This window comes from Marmota marmota, unplaced genomic scaffold (genome assembly GCF_001458135.2).
Source record: "Marmota marmota marmota unplaced genomic scaffold, marMar, whole genome shotgun sequence".
Lineage (NCBI taxonomy): Eukaryota > Metazoa > Chordata > Mammalia > Rodentia > Sciuridae > Marmota > Marmota marmota.
This window is the reverse complement of record NW_025999900.1, coordinates 26,851,458-26,876,982: the sequence shown is the minus strand read 5'-3', so window position 1 is coordinate 26,876,982 and position 25,525 is coordinate 26,851,458. Positions and strand designations below refer to the sequence as shown.

General features: G+C 35.9%; 1 protein-coding gene across 1 annotated transcript in view; it reads left to right on the top strand.

The window, feature by feature from the left end:
- Positions 1–25,525, top strand: part of Akap6 (A-kinase anchoring protein 6) — a 516,193-nt gene that overhangs the window by 104,097 nt on the left and 386,571 nt on the right. Inside the window, exon 3 of the mRNA XM_048798442.1 lies at positions 12,943–13,300. Within this exon, the coding sequence (XP_048654399.1) occupies positions 12,977–13,300 (324 nt within the window). The 5' untranslated portion in view covers positions 12,943–12,976. The remainder of the gene's footprint in view (positions 1–12,942; positions 13,301–25,525) is intronic.

Here is a 25,525-nt window from a genome sequence, read left to right as displayed (position 1 = left end):
CTCCTCCTCCTCCTCCTTCTTTTTGGAGACATTTAAGTCATTAGCTCTTACTTAGTAGTTCCTATTATTGCTGTTTATTTTATTAAGCAAGAGAATAAATAATTTATTTTTTAGAAACAAAAATTCAATGAAGGTGAATTTTTGCTAAGCTAGTCCATGCTTCTTATTTTTTGTTGTCTACTAGAATATATAAGCAAAAATATTTATTACCTTGTATTATCTACTTTTTACTAGAAAATATGTATTTGATTTTTTTTGAAGGTCTATGATATATAACTTATTTGTTCTAGGGATTAGTTTCTCAAAACACCAGTTCATTTTAGAGCAAGTCATATTTAATCAGACACTCACTTTCAATTTAGATGGCTAATTGAGCTGAAATACTTGAATTTTTAATAAAGTTGATGCATTTTAAGCAAAACCATTTCAAAATTTTTAAAATGAATAGGTTTTATCTTAGTGAGATATTTTCTTGAAAGGTAGATACGGTAGTAGACTTTCAGTTTTCTTTCTCTAATAAAGAAAACTATAAGGAAGAATCCTAGACGTTTGGATATTAACAGCTCTTGCCATCTCCCATTAGTATTTTTTTTTTAATTTGACATTAGAATCTTCTAAAGAAAATTGTTTTGCAAGTTTGGGAAGTTAGATTGAGTAGGAAATAATAGTGAATAGGAATAATGCTTTTGAAAATCCTGGTTTTTATGAGAGTTTATCACCTCTAAAATAATATCTCCTATTTATGAAAAAATGACAATATAGATAGTTATTAAATATGTTCTCACATTATAGCATGAATAGTAAAAAACAAATTAATATTAGTTGAAAGGTATGACTTAATTTATTATTTGATATCGCAGCCTGATCCAGTTGTCTTAAAAAATAAGTTATTTATTTCACAATGTATCTACTTGGACAAATACTAAAATAAGCTTACCTTTGACTTGCTCACTTAGTCATGTGGGATCAGGTTTAGTTTGTAGAAAACATTTCTTTCTTAAAGGGATTATTTGAGTAAAACAAACAAGACTTTATTATTGAAGTGAATCACAGTAAGCATTTTGCATTTTAAAATATGATGTTTTAATCAGGCATAGTGTTATATACCTGAAATCCCAGTGACTTGGGAGGTTGAGGCAGGAGGATCACAAGTTCAAAGCCAGCTTCCACAACTTAGCAAGGCCCTAAGCAACTTAGTAAGATCCTGTCTCTAAATAAAAAATAAAAAGGGCTGGAGACATTGGTTTAGAGCCCCTACGATCAATCCCTGATACCAAAAATGAAAAGAAAAAGAAAAATGTTTTAGGAGTACATAGGCACAAATTTGAACTTAGCATGTTAAATTTAGCATCACTTAAGTTGTACCCTACCCAGTCTTGTGACATTCTCTATCAGAAAGCAAAAGGCAAATATATATAATTATTATTTTCAGAGTCAAACAAGTTTGAGAAATAATGTTTCCTATATTCCATGTCCCATATAGAAACACTCAGTGACACTCAAGAATGTTAAAACTGTGTTCTATAATAAAAAAGCTTTCATTGTTTAATCTAGATATTTTTGAGTTTTATGCTTGCAGACAAATAGTTAAGAGGTGAGTAGTACTTCAGTTCCTTGAGACAAACAATAGCCCTTTTCTTTTCCATTTCCAGCCCTTTTCCCCCCCATGCTCCAGAGGCAATCTGGTGTCATCTTTTGGCTGACATTTTTGGTGAGTACCTCCATCTTGAAACAATAGGATGGTAGGACTATTTCCCAAGCATGCTGTATTTTTTCCATAGTTTTATCTTTTGAATTTTCCCTATGAAAGATGGGAATTTATTTAGCTTGTTACCCTACCCTATTTCTCTTTCTCTCTTTATCCCTCTCCCTCTCTTTTCTGGTACTGGGAATTGAACCCAGGGGTGCTTTTACTACTGAGTTACATTCCCAGCCCTTTTTATTTTGAGACAGGGTCTTGGTAAGTTGCCAAGTATTGCAGGGTGATAAGAATACTGCCAGGGTAGGTTCCTGCTCAGAAGGTATGAACTGCCTGAGAAATAAAAAAGTTTGAAATAATTAGTGAGAATTAAAGACAGAGCCAGAAATTGGATAGAAAGGGAGTGTCTGATGGGTTTTCCAGTCCTGATGGGAGTTGAACGCTGAAAAGGGGCCCCAATTATTTAAGGAGAAGTACATCAAAGGCAGGGATAAGGTTTCAGTGGGAGGAGTCTTGGGTACTTGCTTCTCAGTGTGGCTGGGGTCTTGCACTAAACAAGTTGATTGACATTTTGGCAAGCCACACCCATCTTCAAAAGGCTGTGTGGCTCCAATGGGTCACCCCATCTCCCATGCTGTGCTGAGCTAGTGATGGAGCTAGGTAGGAAGCCACATAAACCAGGTGTTGCTGCTGGGAGTTCCCATTACCAGCGTTCCCTGCCTTATGGTACCAACATTGTTTTAGTTCATGCACAGTTCGCGGATGGCTTTCCACAGCCAAGGCTGGCCTTGTACTTGCAATCTTCCTTCCTCAGCCTCCTGAGCAGCTGGGATTACAGATATGTCCCATGCCTGGCTCTGTTATTCTCTTGTAGGGGCACATATGCACTTGCTTGAGTACACACAAAAAATTCCTATCTCTCATTATTCTTGTAAAATTATGTAGTGATTTGGGATATAGCAACGTTTAGTGTTTAAATTATTAAGAATATGTAAGTGTAATTTATAGCTAAACCGCACAGAGCAATAACTGTATCATAATATTATGATTGTTATGTATTAGTTGAAAAATTATAAACAGATGATTTGTAGAGCCTACTGAGAAGAACCAATTTTTCTATTTTTGTACAAACTTTTGTTGCTAGAGTTTATTATTATTTATTTGGTTTTCTATGAATTCATCTCCAATTTGACCCCTGATTTTCTACCAGTTGCATAAATTTCTTCTAGGACATTTGTTTACATCAGGTTTTCTCTCAGCGTTATCTGCTTGAAGCAGTCTTACCATGAGCCTTCTGACCTGGTCTAGTAGGGACAGGAAGCCTGGTTTCCCTGGTGCATAGCTGCCATCCTGGAATTTCCCTTCCTCATCATGCTTGGGGGCTAGAATTCCTGTGATTTTCTTTTTCTTGGTTTACTCCTTCATTTTCACAGAATGTAGCCTCCGATGTCTCTTAAAAGTAGGCAGAAGTTGATGTGTGTGTGTGTTTGTGTATATGTGTGTGTGTGTTTTAAAAATATTCTAGCCAGGTAGGATTGCACATACTTGTTTTAATCCCCAAAATGCAGGAGGCTAAAACAGGAGGATAGCAAGTTCAAGGATAGCCTCAGCAATTTAGCAAGGCCCTAAACAACATAGTAAGACCTTATCTCAAAATTTTAAAAAAGGGTGGTGGTGGTGGGAGTGGAAGGTGGAGATGTGATTAAGTGCCCCAGGGCTCAAGTCTTGAAACCCCCCTAATTTATTCTACCGTCACATTGATTATTTATTAATTTACATTATTCTTGCTGTTCTAGTCTAGATTTTTTTCTTTTTTTGATGCTTGGTTTGCCTTTCTTGACTTCCTGCCTGTCTTTGTAAAAATTATGTAGTGATTTGGGATATAGCAACATCTAGTGTTTATATTATTAAGAATATGTAAGTGTAATTTATAGCTTTGAGACTTAATATTTGTCCATTTTTATGGAATATGTTACGATAATTCAATATGTTTACAGTGTATAGTAATCAGATCAAGGCAGTAAGCATTTCCATCTTTCAAACACTAATCAATTTTATGAGTTAGGAATTTCATACTCTTCTAGTTATAAAGTATATCATAGATTATTTCAACCAATGGTTACCATATTTTATTTCTGCCCTTCTCAATCTCTAGTGACACTATTCCATTTCATTCTTCCATGAGATTGATATATTAGTTTCCACAAATGAGTAGAAACATGTGGTATTTGTCTTTCTGTGTCTGGCTTATTTCACTTGACATAATGACCTCCTATATTATTCACATGTCTGCAAATGATAGGATCTCATTCTTTTTACGATTGAATAATATTCCATTGTGTATGGCATATACACATTTTATTGATAAATTCATTCATTGAATGGCATCTAGGTTGATTCCATATTTTAGCTATTGTGAAGAGTACTGCAATGAACATGGTAGTGAAGGTATCTTTTTGATATAGTGATTTCATTGTCTTTGGGTATATATCCAGTAGTTGAATTGCTGGATCATGTGATAGTTGTATTTTTAGTTTCTTGAGGAATCTCCCTACTATTTTCCATAATGACTATACTAATTTACATTCCCACCAGCGGTGTATGAGTGTTCCCCTTTCTCCAGATCCTCATCAGCATTTGTTATTTTTTGTCTTTGTGATGACAACTACTACAATTGGGGTGAGTGGATATCTCATTGTGATTTTGATTTGCATTTCCCTGGTGAATAATAAGATTGAACATTTTTCATGTACTTGGCCTTTTGTATATCTTCTTTGGAGAAGCATCTATAGAGATATAGACTAGAATTCTTTTCCTTCTTAAGCAAAACAATTGTCTTCAGATTTCCAATGTTGCTGTTGAGAGATTCAGTACACTCTAATTTGTGGTGTTTTGTATGTCTCTAACCTCTATCCCAAAGCCCATTTCCCAGAATCTGGGACTGGGTACTAAGCTTCCAACTTTCAGGGATGCATTATTTTCTGTCATTAACATGTGATATAACATGTGGAGTGTTGTCAATTGAGCTTCAGTGTCCATAGTTTTTTGGGGGTGGGGGCTTAATTACATAGGCACAATTGATTGGATCATTGTTTACACAGTTTCCCAAAGACCCCAAACTTTAATCACATGGTTGGGCTTTCTGTCTGGCTTGCCCTCATTCCTGAGTCAGCTCATTAGCATAAATTTTGAGGTGTGATCTAGAGAGCCCACCACAAACAGCAAAGATATTCCTATCAGTCAGAAATTTCTAACTTCTAAAGAGGTTACCACCCAGGAGGTAGGACAAAGTCCATATTTCCTTTTAGGAAAGTTAATTCTTTCATGCCTCCTCCTTCCAGATATATCTGGTTCCATGAATTCCAAAATAATTTAGGGATTTTGAAGTAAAAATCAGATTGGTTCTTTGTCCCCTAATTGCTGGCTTAGGATTTACTTTTCGAAAGTTAACTAAGTCATTTATCACTTGTTCATCAAATTTCTGGCTTCTAAAATATTATTTGCCTCCTATTCTTGAGTGTTTATGCTTACTAGAAAAGCCTTTTAAGTAGTATTAGAGGGATTTTTGGAGGAAGCAAAACTACATGTGTGTATTCAGTTGGAGGAAGCAAAACTACATGTGTGTATTCAGTTGACTATCTCTACCCAGAAGTTGCCATCACTCTCTCAATTTATTTTCTGTAGCAACTTTTTGTATTATACTTATTAATACCTGGGCAATAATTCTGTGTTATCAAATACTGCAATATTGCTGCATTAATAGAGATAACTAATTAATTTAGGCTTCAGAATATTTAAAGATGGCTCTTCTTTTAGAACTTATTTCCTTTCAATGTCACATATGGAGAACACAAAAGAAAAACAAAATAGCCTCTTATCACTTGTTGACTAGGGGTAAGAATATGGAGATAGGGATCTTTTATCTTCACTGTTATCTATTTTTACAATGTTTGAATTAATATGTATTACTTTAAAATTAATGTAAAAAAGTCATTTTAGACCAAAAAAAGCATCGTATAAAATAATCCTTAAAAATTTTCCACTTCAAATTATGAAGCTAGGATTGTGAGTAGGGTTAATGGAGAACTAAAAATGGAGAATTTTATTTATATTTAATGGAGTAGATAGGACATAGCAGAGAACTCCTTTATCACTCTGATCTAAAAGTCAGACTTGTAACTTCTCTTTCTGTCTCTCTCAGTCTTTGTCTCTCAATCTCTCACTCTCTGGGATAGAAAGATTTTTAAGGCAACATTTCATGTTAATGAAGTCTTTGTCTAGAAAAGGGAATGTTGATCCTCTCAATTCTGATTTCTCATTTTATTTTCTTGATAAATAAGACTGCATGTGTCTACTATTCTGTTTCATTCTAGAATACAACGGTAATCTGATTTCTTTCTCTAAACAGTCGTTTTAGAATTCCTGCTTCCCTTGGATTTATTCCAAACTCCATATCATAGCATTCAAAACTCTCTTATAATGTGGTGTGACTTACCTTCTAGATTTATCTATTTCTGGGCAGCATCAAGTTCCCAGTGTTCTCAACACAAGCATTTGCTAATTTCCCCAACTTTATGATGTTGAGGTTTCTTTGTTCATGTATTTCCTCTCCTAGAATTCCTTTATCATCTTCCTTCTATCTCTGCCTATTGAAATCAGACTCATTTTTACAAACCTATTTCAAATTTTCCCTTCTCTAGATGTTCCCACTTATCTTTCCTCCACCCACAATTAATACCATTCTACTGGGGCCTCACTTGGTTTTGATCTTGCCTCCCATATATTGACTACAGCCTGCCTGTGCAGTAGATATTAGTGAACGTGTGTGTGTGCATGCACAGACGGAGGGGGGGGGGTTATAGGATTCATTATAATGCTTTGAGTTTAGTTCATTCTCAGTAAAGATATTTGATTTGAAGTAATTATCTCATGTTCTTTGAATTAATAGCGTTGATAAAAGTAACAATGGTACAGATTACATATTAGTACTTTACAAATCCAGTCCTTCTCAGGACATTTTCTTGAACAATAGAAAAGCGGATGCCTAATGCTTAAAGGTGAGATGTGAGGGAGATAAACACTCATTAATGTTCATTGCATTCATGTCCACATGGTTGATGACCAGGGGCATCCATGTGGCTGACTGCCTGAAGTAGCCAAATGAATCTTTGTGTGACTGGAACTGATTTTAGTAGTGGAAGAAAGAAAATATGGAGAGCGCGAAGACTAGCCTTGACAATCTGGGTAGCCTTGCCACAAGAGATGATCTGTATAATCAGGGAAAGGGGTGGGAGGAGGAGTCAAGGAAGGAAAATGATTTATGATGCGTGGTATGGCTGACAGAAGATTCCATGCTCTGGGAAAGGGAATTATCTGATGATTGAAGGGAGAACCTGGAGAGGGTGCATGGTCTCTAAGTGATTAGCAGAATGTAATCAGCCATCTGCCTGGGGATGGAGCTGTACACAAAGGAAATATCGAAGGGTGGGGGAGGGAGAGAGAGAGAGAAAGAGAGAGAATAACACCAAAAGAAATTGTAGAAATCTGTTCAGGCTTCCCTGTTAACAGCTTTCTTGCACCCTTTTACGTGCTTGAAGTTCTTCTTACTGATATCTGCTTGCAGGCTGGCCTGTTATTACAGGAGGATTAGAAAGTGACACTGATCAGGACTTACTGTAGTGAATTCACTGTTTTTCTAGGTGAGTGCTGGAGGACGTGGGGTTGTGACAGGGAGAAGGCAAAGGAAGAGGTATCGGACAGCTATTGTGGAAATTTCCTTAGGAACATTTTACAAAAGCCACTCTCTCTTTCTTTTCTAAATTCAAATTTAACTTTATATTTGGCAACAACTATTCTACTTTCCTATTTAAGAACTTTAAAGCCATCTAAAGTTTCTTGACTGTATAAGAGTCAGGGAGATAGGCAGACAGCAAGATTTAAGACTAGGTGATGAATTAGATCCTCATTCATCTGGGTAGGCAGGGACATTTAATTAAGCAATTTATTAAACTTGTTTTTGTGTTTTCTTTACAAAGTCCAATTCTGGTATTATGGACTCAAATATAGAATATGCCTCTTGAATTAATTTATATTTCCTCAGTGCAATCAAACCATGAGAACTAACCTTAGACAAAAATTGAAACAATCCAGAGGAATTTTTTTCTTTCTAAAATGTTTATTAATTGATTCTCTGAAGAGTGGTTATGAGAATACAAAAGAAAAACATGAAGGGGGTGAGAGGATAAGGATACATAGTGATGTCTAACATAATTTCCTCTACCTCTGTTCTGTAATGTGCTAAGTAGCAAAGCCAATCTGTTAATTTGGCCAAAATTATGCATTAGTTCCTTGTTTGTGTTTTCAGGAGTAAGCAGGACCCAGAAATATTAGGTATTTGGGCTTAAGGTTGATTTACATTATGGCAAGACCTCCTCTCACACTGTGCACATGATGATGTTCTTGCTTGGAAGAAACGGTTTCTTCTTGAGAAAATAAGTAACCTGAATCTAATTAGTTCAGATTGGCTTTATCAGCTGGTCATGTTAACTATTTATCCTGCTTTAAAATTCTTTTTTTATTTTTAATTTTATTTATTTATTTTTTAGATTACAGTCATGGTTCTTCTGAGCTGACTGGATGTGCTCAGTCCACCAAAACACTCTTTTCTGTAGTTATTCTTGTTTTGGCAATCATCTTCTTTTTCTCAGCTCAGTTATCATCACTTGTTTGCAAAAGGCCTGCCTATACTTGCAGTCCTGGAGCTTATACATTAGCTTCCAAATAGCTGTGTAACAGCCCTCTCAGAGCAAAAGATTTAGGTCACTGAGAGCATATGAAATGGTGCCTATTGGCATGGAGCAGCCCTGATGCTAACCTTATCTTGTTTGGGAATAAGAAGAGAGCCAGAGGGTGGAGAGGAGTAGCCAGATGCTTAATCCTGAGGGGATTTTAGGGACAAAAGCATTTACAATGAGTAGCATAGACTTCAGATATTGACTTCTCTGCCTCTTCATTTGGAGAGAAAATTAACAGGAGAAAGGAGAAAGAGATGGGTAGTTTTGATGACTATGTAGCTAGAATTTTTTCCCTTCTGATTTGGTTAAAGAACACTATCCTGATTTAAATACATCAAGTCAAAATGAATTCTACTAATGTCAGGCTTTCAACTTGGCTAATGTCAAAGAGATAGCAGAAAAAGTTCTTGTTATTAAGCAATTCATAGTGTATTTTCTTCTGTTGCGGTAGGATGATTAATAGAGTAAGGTGGGAAATATCCTCCACAAACTAAGAAGTAAAAAAGCTTTAAAATTGTTATGCTTTCAGGTTTTCCACTTTAAATATTGCTTCTTCACTAGATTTGTGGCAGGAAAGGATTTGATGGATGTTATTTTTAACAATAGCTGGGATAAAGGTGGTATTATCTCTTAATGCTGGAAAGGTGACCACAGATAAGCATTTGATAAGGAGGAGGGAATGGGAGGCCATTGGTTTCCAAAAAGCTGGCCAGTCACTCCTCTAACATCATCTTGGAGTCAGAATTATAATTTGGTAGGTACCTCTGTGCACTTGGCCTAATGCTTCCCTTTGTATCATCAGAAGTTTTTGTCTAGTGGTCTTATTTTCTTTCAATTTCTCTATGACTAGAAGGGAATCTTTTCCTTTATAAGATGACTTGTAAAAGAAGAGCACAATACTTAACAGCATTTAAAAGTATAGACTTGTGCTGAATTTCCTACTATTTGTTTGTATTTAAATAGAATGATTAATTTGATGGTTTGAAAGCAAGCTTGAATATTCCTGATAGGGGCAGAAAAAATATACACAAAGATTGTTACTATAATCTCCAAAATTTAAAGCATTTTTCCTTGAATTATAAATTTATATTTCAAATCAAATGTGATTTTGTGAAAATCAGGTAGACTATGGTTATTCATGGGTGCTACATTTAAATGTGAACTGTTAGAATTGAAAATTAAATATTTATAGTAAATGCCTTCTAAAGAAAATGGATAATTAATCCATTTTATGTTGTTTTCTCAGGCTTGCTAGGCTATTTTGACACCTAAGGCATTTCTTTCTCAGTTGTGAAAGTATATGTGAAGGAAAGTAATAGACAAAAGTTGAAATGAAACTTGAGTTAAACACTGATTTGCTTTACTTCTCAGGATTATAAAAATTCCCTTCTTTAGAATCTGAGCAGTTATTTGGGGAAATATCATATCCAGGTTGAAACTACACATGGAGGAAAATTTTGCTTTGGCAATTTCAATTTCAGGTTTCCTTGCCCCTTTCTCAATTGTAATTTATGTGCATTTTTTATGTCAAGTTTTTATTTAATAATTTTATCCTGTTTCTTCTCTCTCTCTAACCACATCTATATTGTTAGTCTAAGGAGTAGCAAGTTCCTATGGGGGAGAATCTCCCATGTTTGTTACTTTGGGAAGAATCAGCAACACCTAATATACAAATAGTAATTTATACAATATTTTATCATGACAATTTTTTTTTTCCGTTAAGTAGAACAAATCTGTTGATGCTGTTTGTGTGTGTTGGTAAAATGGAGGGTCATTCTTTAGTAGCTACACAGCTCTCAGTTTAGGTAGGAAGCTTCCAAGAGCTTTGAAATCTCTGGATTAATAATTATAAGCAGTCATGTATTCTTAGGCCAGAGAAATCTTACTGTTCATCCAGTTTAATTTTTTTTTTCATTTTACAGACCAGGAAACTGAGGTCCAGAAATACGGAGTTTTTTTTCTAAATTACAAAAAACTGCATTGTGCTTACTTGGTACATAGCCTGATATAAAGATGTTGTAAGTTGAGTCATAAATTGCACTGAACTAATTCTTTGGTATGTTCTTTAGTTTAGAGTAGAATGTGCATCCCAGAAAAGGCCCTGCCTTGACCTAGGAATTTTAGAGGAAACACAAGGACACAGTTATGCAGGGCTCTTGGGCAGGAGTTGGGGCAAATGGTCAATGTGGGCATAGCTGGAGCAATTTATTGAATACCAACCTGGCATTTAGTTATCTCCTTGAATGAATCTAAATTTTTAGAAGAGGGAACCATTGGGATATGAATGTGTTCTTCATTTGTAATCATTCTGCGTCCTTGAACTAGAAACCTTTATTAACCTTTGTGTATCAGATTCCCTCTCTAGGATGTGATTCTAAACTGACCCCCACAGAGGGCAGTGAATCAATTAATAATTTAAAGGTGTTTTGGTAAATCAGAATAAGAGCCTTTCTGAAGCCGAAGTACGGTTTATTAAGAAATGGTAAAGTAGCTTACTCTTCATGGAATTTTGTCATTCCTGGTGAAATTTTGTTACCTTCTAATAGGGTTTTTTAAATAGCTAAGTTTAGTATTATTATTATCATTTCTTAAAAATTTATTTTTTAGTTGTAGTTGGACACAATACCTTTATTTTATTTATTTATTTTTATGTGGTGCTGAGAATAGAACCCAGGGCCTCACACATGCTAGGTGAGCTCTCTGTCACTGAGCCACAACCCCAGCTCTAGTATTATTATTATTTTAAAAACTGAATACAAACATGGTTAAAAATTTGGGGTGTGGATTTCTCCCTCTTGCAATCAGGGAGAGAAAGCTGTTGAGTAGTAGCCTAAAGCCCTTCTCTAAAGCAGGCACCAACGTGATAAACCTACTCTATGACTTATATTTTGCTTTTGCAAATAATTTTGCTTTCAAAACTTCACCTGCAAATATCCTTCTCATTTAATTCAAAAGTTAGATGCCCAAGAAATTAGGGATGGGGATTACACTGTAGTGCTGAAAGGATTCTGAAATAGTATGTCATAGGAATGACTTATTCTTAAGGCCTTTGTCAGTTCTACATGTTTTTTTATTCCCTGTGCACATTTCTGTGTGGAAAGTTGCATGTTCCTAGTCAAATTTGGAGCTGTCTTGATTTCTGCCCTCTCCCCCAACCATTTTTGTAGGTAAAAATAATTTTTATTTTGTTACTAAGTGAATATTAAGAATATAGAGAAATATGAGCTACTTTCTGACAATCACATTAAATCTCTGATCTTTTGGTCAGTCACTTTTCATCTTTATAAGCATGAAGGTATAAAGTAACTTCAATGTGTATGATCAGAAGAAAACCTGTAAAAGAGGAATCTGTTTCCTTGAGAGGAAGAGGCTGCTCCTAGACTAAAAAAATATCTATATCCCTAAAAAAGTTTACTTTATTATCACTTATATTTGTTATTTTCACCTATTTGACTAATATTTTACTGTTATACATTTTAGAGCAATTTATTACTCTTGAAATTCCAGCACCTCTAAAAATTCAATATAACCAAATATTAATGTAATCTACTTTGAATGCTAATTAATATAATCCATCATTTATAACTTTTAGAAAAGTAAAAGCTTAGAATTTCTCATGATATCTATTTATCTAACAAATATCTAACAGTATTTGAAGTCACCACAATGTTTTTGGTAATGAGAAAATATTCCCTCTCTAGTTATCCATGTACTTGAATATGTTGGTTATAATCAAAATAGTTTAGATGCTCATAGTAGGAAAGCCCCAAATAATCATGGCTTAAGATAGAAGTTTGCTTTTCTCTCTCACATAAAAAAAAGTCGAAGACTGAAGTCATAGTACCTAGTAGCTCCTTATTTTCCTATAGGACCCTTGTTCTTATTTCTGTGCTCCATCATCTTCCACTGGATATACTCAAAATTGTCTCTGGGTCTGAGCTGGCAGCTGGAGCTCCAGCCATCAAGTCCATAGTACCTGCTGGAATCAAAGGGCAAAGCAGAAGGGTAGAAAGGGGGACCCTCCTAATTGAGTCAGCTCCCTTTAAGCAGCTGTTCCAGAATTCCTATATAGTAATTCTACTTACTGCTCATTGGGCAGAACTTAGCCACATGGACACACCTGCCTGCAAAGGAGATAGGGAATGCAGTTTTAAATTGTAGGCCAAAATATTCACAGCTAAAAGATCAGTGTTTTGTTACTAAGGAATGAGGGGAGAACGGATGTTTGGGTAGACAATGTCACTGTGATGTTGTGTTCTTATTACATGCTGAGTCTTGGGGCTACCATGTAGAAAATCAAAGTACTTCTTTCTGTTTTTGTTATGAGCAATGGTTTCTTAATTTAGAAATCTGGCTTAATTTAGAAATCCTGTTTCTTCTGTGAAGTACCATTTCTTTATTTGGCAATCTCGTCTGACTCTTGCTTTTTTCTTTCCTCTTGCCTTTCAGCTGTTTTGGAAAGAAGTAAGGTTTAGACTTCTCCATGTTAACCATGAGCGTGACACTTTCCCCTCTGAGGTCACAGGACCTGGATCCTATGGCTACTGATGCTTCACCCATGGCCATCAACATGACACCCACTGTGGAGCAGGGTGAGGGAGAAGAGGCAACAAAGGACCTAGATTCTGAACAGCAGTATGAAAAGCCACCTCCACTCCACACAGGGGCTGACTGGAAGATTGTCCTCCATTTACCTGAAATTGAGACCTGGCTCCGGATGACCTCAGAGAGGGTCCGGGACCTAACCTATTCAGTCCAGCAGGACTCAGACAGCAAGCATGTGGATGTGCACCTAGTTCAACTAAAGGTAAGGCTGATTTTGGGCTTAGATTCTCTCAGATCAGAAGGCTGACAAAGGCTATGACATGTACATCTTGAGTTCTGTATTCCCCAGTGAGGAAACATCCAGGAAGAAAAATAGAGTAACAGGGTTGAAACCATTATTCTTGAAGGTAGATGTGGACAGAATCAGTTCTTTTCTGATTTTACTTTGTATGCCAATTATCTCGAATAAAACTGGCCTTTGGGACTAGAACAGAGAAGTAGGGAAAACAAGGGATGTTAGTATAATGCCATAGAAATCAGTTATAAAGAATAAAATTATTTTTTTAAATGATTACAAAAGATAAATTAAAGACTCACAGGTTGAGCATCAAGCTGATCTGATTGTGAGTATATGCATGTGGTTATTATTTGCTGTTGAAGCTGATGCTGTCTTTGTGGCAAACAATGGATTCTGGCATGGTAGGGAAGGGCAATGTTCTCTTTTTAGAATAAAGTCTTTCCTCCAGGTACAATGCATCATGTAGAACAAAGGTTCTTTTGTAACAACTCATCTAAAGCTCAGAGATTTAAAAAATGTCTGTGGCTTCTAGAGCCCTTATAAAAGCTTGACTCTTGGCGGAAATGAATTGGAGGTGCTACTCAAAAGGGATAGTGATAGAGTTTTGGGCCTAGGGCCCCTAAAACATGTACTGTGAATTCTACCTCTGATGTACTCTCTCCTTTCTCTCAGGTCATTGAGGGAAATGCATGCTTAGGTCAATGACCAGCAAAACAAGTTAGGTTTGTATCCAATTAGGTTTGTAAACTCCTATGTTAATTTCTAGCCAGTTATATGGAATCCCAAGGAAAATTATTTTACCTACCCAGGTTCATCCTAAATGACCTGAAAGAGAAGGCTAAACAGATTCTTGGATCTTAACACTTACATAACTTACAGGATGTAGCCATCAGAGAAGAAAGATGGGCAGTAAAGAGAAAGTACATGCCTCAGTGGGTAGAGAAGATCTGGTTCAGCCTTCTCAGGCTAATTCAACAAATTCTAGGGGAGGAAAGGGGAAGGGGAAAGAGAACAGAGGAGCCAGAATGTCACAAATGGCTGGGCTTCTCCCAGGTTGAGAAGGCCTAGGGTTTCCTTCTTTCTATAGGTTCTTGGGAAGAATGCAAAACAGGGTAATAGAAGGTTAGGAACCAGCCTCAAGAGAATGCAAATTCCATGCTGTGGAGGCAGGGAGTGATATGATACAGTTTCAGAAACATTAATTTAATCAGAGGAACAACACTCCAATTCCTTGGGGTTTGAATAAAATAGAAATTAGGAGACTTTGCTTTGCCCTGTCCACTAATGTCTGACTCTCATAAATAGATTCAGGTTTGGGATTGTAATGAAAGCAGTTATTACCTTCATAATCCTTCAGATTTACACAAAAAGGTAGTAAGTGATAAAAGAGAATGGGGCAAAGTGGAAATATTTTTAGAAGACTTAACTAAAAACAATGTTAAGGAATTTTAAACATATCAACATGTCAATTAACTTTATTTAATTAAGCCAGTAATGTAAAAGTAAAAACTTAGATTTTTATTCCAAATAGAAATGTGAAGTTTTTGTACAGTTAATATATGGTTATATTTGGTGTTTGAGTAATGCACCTATATAGGGTGATTTGTCTTTTTCTCTTTGTAACTACCTGTCATCATCTCTTACCTGCCCCTATAAGCTCTATTCCTTGGGGTGGTCTGTCTCCCCTTCTAAGAAGGGAGTTACAGGACATGAAGTCAACATAATAATCCTATGTAGTTAAACAGTAGCTGTTAAGGTGATGAATTGAGATGTCTTACCTTCATTTTATCCTATAATTTCTATCATTAATTTTTGGGGTGCTTTTTTCATAAACACTCAACATTCTCTGTATTGTTCTCAAATATTTTATTTAATAGAGCCCCTCCACATTGAACCCAGAGTCAACAAGTTCTGGTCAGTGTGTATGGCCTCTAAAATGGTCTATACAAAGAGTTTGGTTTTATCTCTGAACATGTTTAGTTCATTTCCCCTTTGTGTAATATGTCTTTATTTAACCAAATTTAGTACTTTGATGAATTTTTCAAAAAATGTTTATATGTCACTTTTTCAGATTTCCGTATTGATCCATAAGACTATAGGGGAAGTTGGCACAGTGTTTTATATGTGGAATTTCTTGTAGAAGTACCTCTCAATAGAGACAGATGTCTGGCAAAGCAGAGGGCTAGGTCCAGCTTGGGCAAGGCCAACCATCTGCTATGTGGTGTCCCACTTAGCTCACACTACTTTAGTCAGTTACTCAATCTATTCATTTACAGTGAAAAACAACCACCACGAGATGGAAATGCCTATGGTTTTAAATGCCATCTAGGTATAGATAATTTCTAAATGTATATTTATTCCAATGTTTTCCCGATTTTAGGAGCTTCAGCTGTCTAACTGACATCTTCACTTGTGTCTTGGTGGACATCTCAAACTGGATGTGCCCATCAGAGAGCTCTTAATCTTCCTCTTTCAGCAAAAGGCACAAGTATCTACCCCACATGTGTGTTTATCAACAAGAGAATATCTCCCCCAAACATGCCCTAAAGTAAATTATTTCTGCTCAGCCTACTGTTGCCTGGTCAATCCATATCACTGTTTCCTTGGGTTGCTCAAAAGCTTCCTAACTAATCTTGCTCTCACTTTTCACCTTTACCCCCTTCCATTTTATTCTCTACTTAGAAACCAATGGGATTTTTTAAAAAATGTAAACCGGATCATGCTAATCCTTTGCTTCCTATTGGATTTAAAATAAGACTTGAGATCTTTGCCTGTGACTCTGCACTGCATTCTTCTCTAGCCATGGCTCTTCTTACCTTCTACCTTGTTTATAAAACTCCAGAGGCATTGGAAATTCTAAAGAAGTGTTAGGCTAGTTCTTGTCTCACAAATTTTCCTGTTCCTTCTTCCTAGAAACTCTTCCCCCATTATTGCATGACAGATTTTGGATCCTCATCAGACTATCAGTACGAGGCACAGTCAAGTTCTAACCTCTGTAGACACAAGTCTGGGAGAGGATTGGGCAGAGTTGGGAATAAGAAGTAGAGCCGGTGCTATGTTTGGTGAAACACACACACACACACACACACACACACATATACACACAATGTCCACCTTATCTATATATCTCACACTGCTATTCTGTTTTCAACATAGTCTTCTCTACCATTATTCAGTATATTACTTTAAAAGTAAAATTTGGTTGGAAAAAATGGTTTTAGAACATGCACAGGAGTAACTCTGCCAATGGTCCTAAATTAAATGTTACTTTCTCAAGCATTTTCTTATTCCTACTCTTAAAACATCCAACCCTGCTCCAAGTCTTTGTCTAGTCTATTACTTAGCTTTATGTATTTATTTTGTTGATATTTCTTTTCACAGATGGCAACCATCCCATTTATTTGTTTACTTGTTTATGTTCCCTTCCTCAAATGTCTAATTATCTACTGTATCTCTCTTCCTTAGGACAGGGTTAGGCATTTGGTGCCAGTCTAATTCATACCTGTGGTGGATAGGTGAGTCCAAGTCTTTATGGTCAGTGCCTTTCCCCTCTATAGGCAGGCTTGCACTGCAAGTCACAGAAGGAAGGCTGCTAAGTGAAGAGTGAATCTGGACAAAGGCATTAAATGAATCAAGGCCAAAGTATGTTTGGTACATTACTTTTCCATCAGGGAGGGTTTATGAATGGTTCTGAAGTCTTGGAGATCTTGCCTGAGAAATCTGCCCAGGAGTATCTATTCTTTCTGTAGGTAACTATGCCTGGCTCCCTTTATCCCCCATTTCTGACTCTTTGGTCATGGTTTTGGTCAATAAATCTACTTTCGGTTTTTCTAGATTGAGAACCACTCTTTTTCTTTAAATGCAACTATTTATCTTGTGATCATTGTTGGGTTGCTCTTAGAATTTATTCCTCAGAGAACACTATTACCTCCCTTATTTCCAAGTTCTTAGGGGACATTTTACTATAACCTCTAGGTTGAATTGCAAACATACACTACTATAAAGTTCCCATGTTCCCATGGGGAGTGATTGATATTGAGAGTTAACAAAATCATCTACCCTTAACTTTAAAATATAGGAACAATGTAGTATACTAAATACTTTTTTCCATTATTTTTAAAATTGAAAATGCAGTACACACATTTTGCTTCATAGTTTCCAAATATCCTTTAGTAAGAAGTATGGAAAAGCAGCTGAACCATTTTTAGAAACTCTGACCCTCCTCTCTGGCTTCAGAAGCTGTGCTATTCATGAAAACCAGACCAGATTTTAATGAAGACTTTTGACCCATGTGAAAGTATTTGGGGTCTAAACAGGAAAGTATGAATCTCTGTCTACTTTTAGGCTTCTTAGAATGTTATTTATGTTCCTGGAAACATGATAACAATAAGGAGGTAAAGCTTAGAGTGGCTGGCATAAATTAAATGATGTAGTTGGCTAACAAACAGAAATCTGGAAGTGACTTAGCTCTAATCATTTACCTAAAATTGACTTAAGATAAACTCAGCTCTAAACCACCTCCACATATGATTCATGTCTGTAACTCTGATTTTGGCCTGATTTTCAAAGTTCAGAGCCTGTGTTTACAAGGTGTTCTGAATGGGCTATACCTAGACTGAGATGTGCCTGTCACACTGATACCCAGTGACTCACATAGGGTCTGGATGGCCTGTGGGAGAAAGGCTTGAATCCTCTCCATTGCTGGGATTTGTACCTGATGGACTGATGGACAGATGTGCCTGATGGACTAAAGATGATGGAAATCTAGGGATGGTGAAGTTCCTAAGAGAGGATTCACTGTCACCATGGGACAAAGAGTCTGCTCCAGTGTGGGGGAGAAAGAGGAGTGGTGGTTTGTGATACAGTGTGTTTCTAGCTCTGTAATCCATCCTGAGCAGGCACCTTGGTAGTGTGGGTAATTAGCAAGAAGAAGAAGAAGCTATGGGCATGACACAGATGACTTCCCAGTGGCTGAGGCTCTTGCTCTTCATTTGGCAGGAACAGAGGTAAAGAGCATTATTTTTTCCCCCCTCATTGCTGGAGCATAACAAGAGAGCTGTGCCTGATATGGCAGTGGTGGCACAAGGTGATAGCTATGGAGTCCAGGATCTGCTGGTGTGAGAGTGAGAAAAAGCCAGGGTTGGCTCTTGAGCACATTGAAAACACTCTGGAATTCTCAAAAATTCTTGATGAAGGGAATTCTGAGTAGAACTAAACTTCTGACATCAATATTTGGGTGCTTGGAGAATTCTGATCTTAACATTAACATGATCATATGTTAAAGCCTGAAGCATTCCAGTTATACCATCTTTGAATACTATGTCTTAAATAAGATTAGTGGAAGAAGTACCTTTGTTTTCTGAGAAGAACAGATATTTTCCTTTCTTTTCTTTAGACCACTACTTTTCAAGAAGTAGGTCTCCACCATTAGCAGGTTGTAAAATAAGTTTAGTGAATTAAAGAGCTAAAACAATGAAGTAGAATAGAATCACATGAAGTAAGACAAGAACTATTTTGTAGACCTTGGTCTTAATTATATATATATTATATGCTTGTTCATGATGTAAATTTACATCTTTTCCTGAGTCAAGGCCAGAGCAGTTTGATAGTTACTGTTTTAGACCATTCTCAACTTTCCTCCGTAACTTTGATATATACTCCAAAGCTGGAAAATATTATGCAAGTAAATGTAATCTGGTGCTTTTTAGTGCAACCTTACTGGTTTTTGCTCTTATATGGGACCAAAACTTATATGAAATGCCCTTAAATTGGCAACCTTAAAGGTATATCCCAAACCTCAGGAAATTAAAAGATGAAGCGGATTGTTGGTAGATATGAAGATTAAAAATTTTAATTATAGCTCAGATTTGTGGCTATAATCGTTTTTGGGTGATGTGTACTCTGGTCTGAATGCATCCCCTCCCACTGCTGCAAATTTATATGCTGAAGTCTTAACTCATAAAGTGATGATATGAAGACATAGAGCCTTTAAGAGGTGGTTAATTATGAGAGTACCACCCTCATGAATGAGGTTAGTGACTTTATAAAAAGGGTGTGAGAAAGCTGTTCTACCTTTTTGCCATATGAGGACACAGCAAGAAGGTGCCATCTTGCAAGCAGAGAGCAAAACCAATTCTTCTGGTGCCTGGATCCTAGACTTCTCAGCTTCTAGAACTATGAGAAATAAATGTTTATTATTAATAAATTATTCAGTCTAAGGTATATTGTTACAGCAGCCTTAACAGACTGACAGTGGTTTTCCTTAGGGACTCTCTTCTTAGAGAAGCTGATACTAGTTGTTAAGTATCTTGGGAATGTGGTTTCATTAAGATGTTTATTAGTGGAAAAGTTTTCCCTATGATTAGTGACTGGATTGTATAATAATATTTGGTATCATTGACCAATAAAAATGGTTGAAATAAAAAGGTGTTTGATGTTTAAAAGGCTAATTTTAGATATTTAGAAGATATAATTATGTGAAAAAAATCTGTCCTAGTTAATTATTAATTATCTCTCCCTCCTTGTACATCCAGTGCTATAAAACAGGCTAAGTACTAAATGAATATTTTTTGACTGTTGAATGATTAATATATTTTCATCTGATTTGGGGAAATGAGCTAAATCTTAGACTTAGCACCTTTTTTTGTACTGCATATAAATATTCTTTGTTAAGACCTGGAAAGCATAACATGGAAAAATTAACTTTGGTGGTTTCTGACGCATATTATTATGGAAGATCTTTGGGTATATATAAACCTTATCCATAATGTAGGATTCTGAATGGGAGCATTAATTGCCAATTGCTCAATACTTCTACCAGATTGTATAGCTGTGTAATTTTTAATTAGCAAAAGTAGCTTGGAAAATGAGTATTATCATAGATTGCATAATTTGAAATAAACTATAAAACAGATTTTACAAAAAGACATGCTTTGCTTAATAGTATCAGCATGAACTAACTCTGCGCAACAGTAGCCATCTGCTTTTGTGGTCTCCAGGGGAGAATTTTTTGTAGGGGCAACCACCATAGATAGGATATGAGTTAACCCTTTTCTTACCTAAGGAGATTTTGGTTCAGTAACATTTGTAGAATGTCTAATATGTATCAAGACTGTTGCTTAAAATCTCTTATTTAATCACACAACAATCTACAGTTAAGAGATGAGGAAATTGAGTGTCAGAAGGTGAGTAAGTGATCACTTGAGAGTGTCAGAAGGTCAGTAAGTCAAATCATATTTTTTGTACCACTCCTCACACTCATAGGTGTGAGAAATTCCAGTGCCTATGGAGTAAAAGATAATAGTTCTGGTTTTCTTATACTAGATAGTTAAGATGAATGGGCATGAAGGTAGGGGGCTTATTGTTTTTAAATTAAGAAGAATATCCAATTTCTATGTATTTTAATTCATCAACAAGTAGGAAAGTGAGCAGTTTGAAGTAGGAACGTAAATGAAGTTCTGGAGTTCCTTTGAGTAGTAATGTTATAGCTTATTTCCCTTTCTTCATTGTTTGCTGCTATATTGCCTCCTTCAAAATTTGACACCTCAAAAGGCAGAAAAATCTGATTTAATTAAAATGCTTCTAAGGTATGAATTACTAGTATACTAAGAGGGAAATGGGTAGAACATGAAATGAGCGTGTTTAACTAGAAATATTAACAAATCAATTGGTTTCCAGGTAGGACATGTGTAGAGTCCATGATTCTTATCCATAGGAGAATCTCCTTGGAAGCTTAAAAACAACAACAACATTGCCAGGCCACGATCTAGACTAGCTATCGGAATCTGGGTTGGACCTGAGTATCAGTTTTTATAGGACCCCACTCCAACCCTAGGTGATTCTAATGCATAGCCAAAGCTGACACTCACTTAGATTTTTTTTTTTCATTTTTTTATTAGAACATTATGGTTATACATAGTTTTGGATATATTTTAACAAAATCATACACGCATGGAATTTGGTATACTCCATTTCAGACCCTATTTCCCCGTACTTTCCCTCACCTCATCCCTTCCTCTATTCTACTTCCTCTGCTCTACTGATTTTCCTTTTGCTCATTTACCTCTTTATTTTTGATTGGTGATTTCTACATGTTCATAGAGGTGGAATTCCCTGTGGCATACCTTTATATTCACATAGCTTGATTTTATTAAATTCATTCTACATTTCCTCCCCTTTCACTTCCCTATTCCTTCCCTGTAGATCCCCTTCTTCTCCTCCACTGATCTTCCCCATATCTTAAGATATCACCCCCCTCCCATTTTGTTTTTTTTTAATTTTTCTCTAACTTCTGCACATGAGAGAAACATTTGACCCTTGATTTTCTGAGTCTGGCTTATTTCACTTAGCATAATGCTCTCCATTTCCATCTATTTATAGACAAATGCCATAATTTCATTCTTTTTTATTGTTAAGTAAAACTCCATTGTGTATATATAGTACATTTTTAAAAAATCTACTCATTTATTGATGGGCATCTGGGCTGGTTCCATAATTTGGTTCTTATCATTGTGCCGCTTATAAAATATTGATGTGGCTGTATTGCTGTAGTATGCTGATTTTAGTTCTTTTGGATAAATACCAAGGAGTGGGATAGCTGGGTCATTTAGTGGTTCTATTCCTAGGTTTTTTGAGGAATCTCAAGGACGTTTATGAGCAGAGGAAACATCTTGTTTGTTCCATTCATTCTTCCTTTCCTCTTCCAGTAAGATAGCCAGGGCTTCAAAGATGCCTTTTTAGAAGCAAAATATCCTAAATTACTAATTTGAATTTCTTCAGTTTTTCAAGTGACCTCACAAAGTCAGTAAAACAAAAGGGGAAAAAAAGGGGCATAAGTGCATTCCAGATACTAGTCTGTATGTTTTAGATGTACTATCTTATGTTATTCTCTTAAATTTTTTAAAGACAAAAGAACAACCCAAACCAGATTTTAAACTATGTTCCTCTCTCCTTTAATTATTCTCAAAGAACTCATTGAAGTAGAAATTGTCTTATGAGAGGTCCAGGCACAGGGCTGCCTACCTGCGATTGCACAGGTCACATATGAATGGTACCTTTGAAGTCACGCAGTCATCACCTGCATAGCCTTTTGTGTTCACTTTATATAGGCGGCCGAGATTGCCTGAGCACAAAGTGCTCTGAATATGAAAGACAGAAGGGGCTTTTCCTTGTCTATAGCTAAGGAATTATAGGAGGAAAATACTGCTGTGCTTGGTGGAAACATATTTGGAAGAACCATAAAAACTTAAAATGCCCCAGAGGAGTCTGAGCTTGACACATAAAGTTATCTACTAAGATAAAATGCCATCAAAACCTATGTCTTCATTTGTGTACAATATGTCAAAATTCATTCTACTCTCATGTATAACTAATTAGAACAAATTTAAAAAAATTTTAAAGACCTATATCTTAGGATGAATTTATAGGGCTGTGCAGGATAATATGGAAAGGAGAGAGATATGAGAATGCTATGAGACTATTCAACAAGAGATACAAAGTGGCTGGACTTGGGTGGTAAACGTAGGAAGCAAAAAAAAGTCCATCAGACCAGATACTGATGGTAATTTAGAGAGTGCTCAGGGATGTCAGAGGTGACTAATTTTCTAAGGTTTAATTTTCCCTCATCAAGCTCAAACTGAACTGATATATCTGTTGTTGCTTTGTGTTAGGGCTTAAGGGTTATTTTTTAAATAAATGTGAATAAAATAAAGGGAAATAGAATAGAAATATCTCTTCTGTTCACATTTTAACAGTGTCCTGTTATTAGTGAGCTTTTTGATGTAAGCCACTTCTGTTATTCTGCAATACTCTAATGTACCAATTTTCTTTATTATTTGAATAAGGTAGATTGGCCAAATACATGCTTAAATGGGAAAGTAATATATGAAATACAATAGGAAAAGCAATTTTCTATTCTTCAAAGAAAGGAAGAATAGTATATGATCCATAGGAGAATTAGTTTACAAAAAGGGAAACTGGCGTTAGACAAATTATGTAGGTCTACAATGCTTTTTGCTTTCTTCCCCCTATCTAGAAACCTAATTTCTATCAGAAGATTATACAGTGAGTCAAACAATAGTGTCAATAATGGCAGTAGCTCAAACTTTTACCTCTGCAAAGGGACTTAATATCACACTGACTAAAGGAATCCATCTTTGTAATGGTGAGAGTCAGGCATTAGTGAGTAACATGATGGGGAGAGAAACTCTCACCAAAACTGCTCTTGGGTCGTTCAAATAATATCATATAGGAGACCACTTCCTTTTTGTATGTATCTATGTCCTCATCGTAGAGTAATGGAGGGAAGTGTTGTTTTTAAAAATATTTTAACCACAATGTTTATCTATCTTAGCTTCTAGCTCCCTCCCATATGAAGTTCAAATGCTTGGGCATGGTCTGAGTTCCTTCAAATTCTAGACCCAGCTGACCTACTGTTCCTTTTCTTGATATTTCTCTTCCTGTACCTTCAACAATCCAGGCCTTTTCAGATATTTATGCCTTGGAACATGGTTTCCTCTTCCTAGGAAATCATCTCACTTTTTACCCCAAACTTCTCTGCCTAGCAAAATTCTCACACAACCTTCTGAATGTCAGCTAAAATGATGGTGAAACCATCTTGCAGGCTAACCTGCTGAGGTTTTCTGTGAGCTTTCCCCATATTTTCTTATGGTATTTACTGTGACATAGTCATGGATACAGTATTCAATTTGAGAGACTTATTCACCAGCTCTTATAAGGAATCTATTTTTTTCTATTCTATAGCTGTGCATCTCTGGTGATAATTGGTAAGATTTTGAAATAAGGATAGAAGAAAAAAATCATGATAAAACACATTTTCTTGTATCATTTTGTTGATTGAAAGCAAATCAGCATATTTAAACTTGTGAATAATTAGTAGATCTTCTGAGCATTTGTTCCCACACTTGTACTGGAAATCTGAAAATGGACATCTATTCTTTTTTTTTGCAAGGGGGTGAGGGGTATGGGGGATTGAACTCAGAGGTGCTTACTACTGAGCCACATCCCCATTCCTTTTTATTTTTTGAGACAGGTTTTTGCTAAGTTGCTGAGGGCCTCAATAAGTTGCCCAGGTTGGCCTTGAACTTGTGATATTCCTGCCTCAGTCTTCTGAGCCACTGGGGTTTGCAGGTGTGCACCACCATGACTGGACATATTTTCATTTTGTTTATCCTAGGACAGAACATCATGGACACTATACGTGACACTTAAGGGGTATACTTGGCTGGGGGAGTCCTCACCTCAAAAGTTCTGTTATTCAATTTCAACAATATTACTTCAGTGAACATTTAGAGGTGATTATACTGTCATTGAAGAATGGATACTATAAGAAGACATTCAAAGATGATGAGGTGTTATAGTTTATTTGAGTTTTTCTGTACGATGTTTCATACTGATAAATGTAGGATTTTTATAACTGGATACCTAATTTTCATGGCAAAAACTATTTGTTAAACATCCACATGGACTTAGTAATTTCCTTGGTTCATGTAAATGTGTTAATTCTGAAAGTTCACCCTTAGATATACAAATCTGTTGGACTATGGCCTTGTCAATAAGTAATAAGCTAAATAAATAAAAATAAATCTAAATTCAGTGTGGATGACATATGATTACATGTTTTTCTTCCTTTCTGCTGTTTGTTTAGTTATAAACTTGAGGTGTCTATATTTTTAAAAATAATCTTTCTTTAAACTTTCATAAATTAAGTTGTAGATATATAAAAATATGTTTAAAATGGCGAATATTTTTCTCGGGGCTGGCAGGCATCTGTTTTGTTATCGTTGTTTGTTTTAGGTTTTCAAAACCACTGGTCTTAGCATTTGCTACAGATCTACACACAACTTTATTTTTGTCTGTCACAAGATCATAAATAAGAATAAATATTTCACAACCATGTAATGTAGTTATCCTAAAATTCAATACATCTTTTAAAATGCAGGTCCATAAATGTGTGGCAAGTTTCCAGAACAAATTTATTGAAGCTTACATTAAAGCACAAGGCTTCATAAACATTATGTATTTATTTAATAGAATTTTATGGTTTTGCTTTTATTTTTAAAAAGCCAGTGTGGTATGTTTTATTCCTCATCAAACTTAAATTCTTTTGCTTGTGGACTTTCATTGATAATTCTGTAGATGTAGTAGCTAAAGATAGCCCCCCCCCCCCCC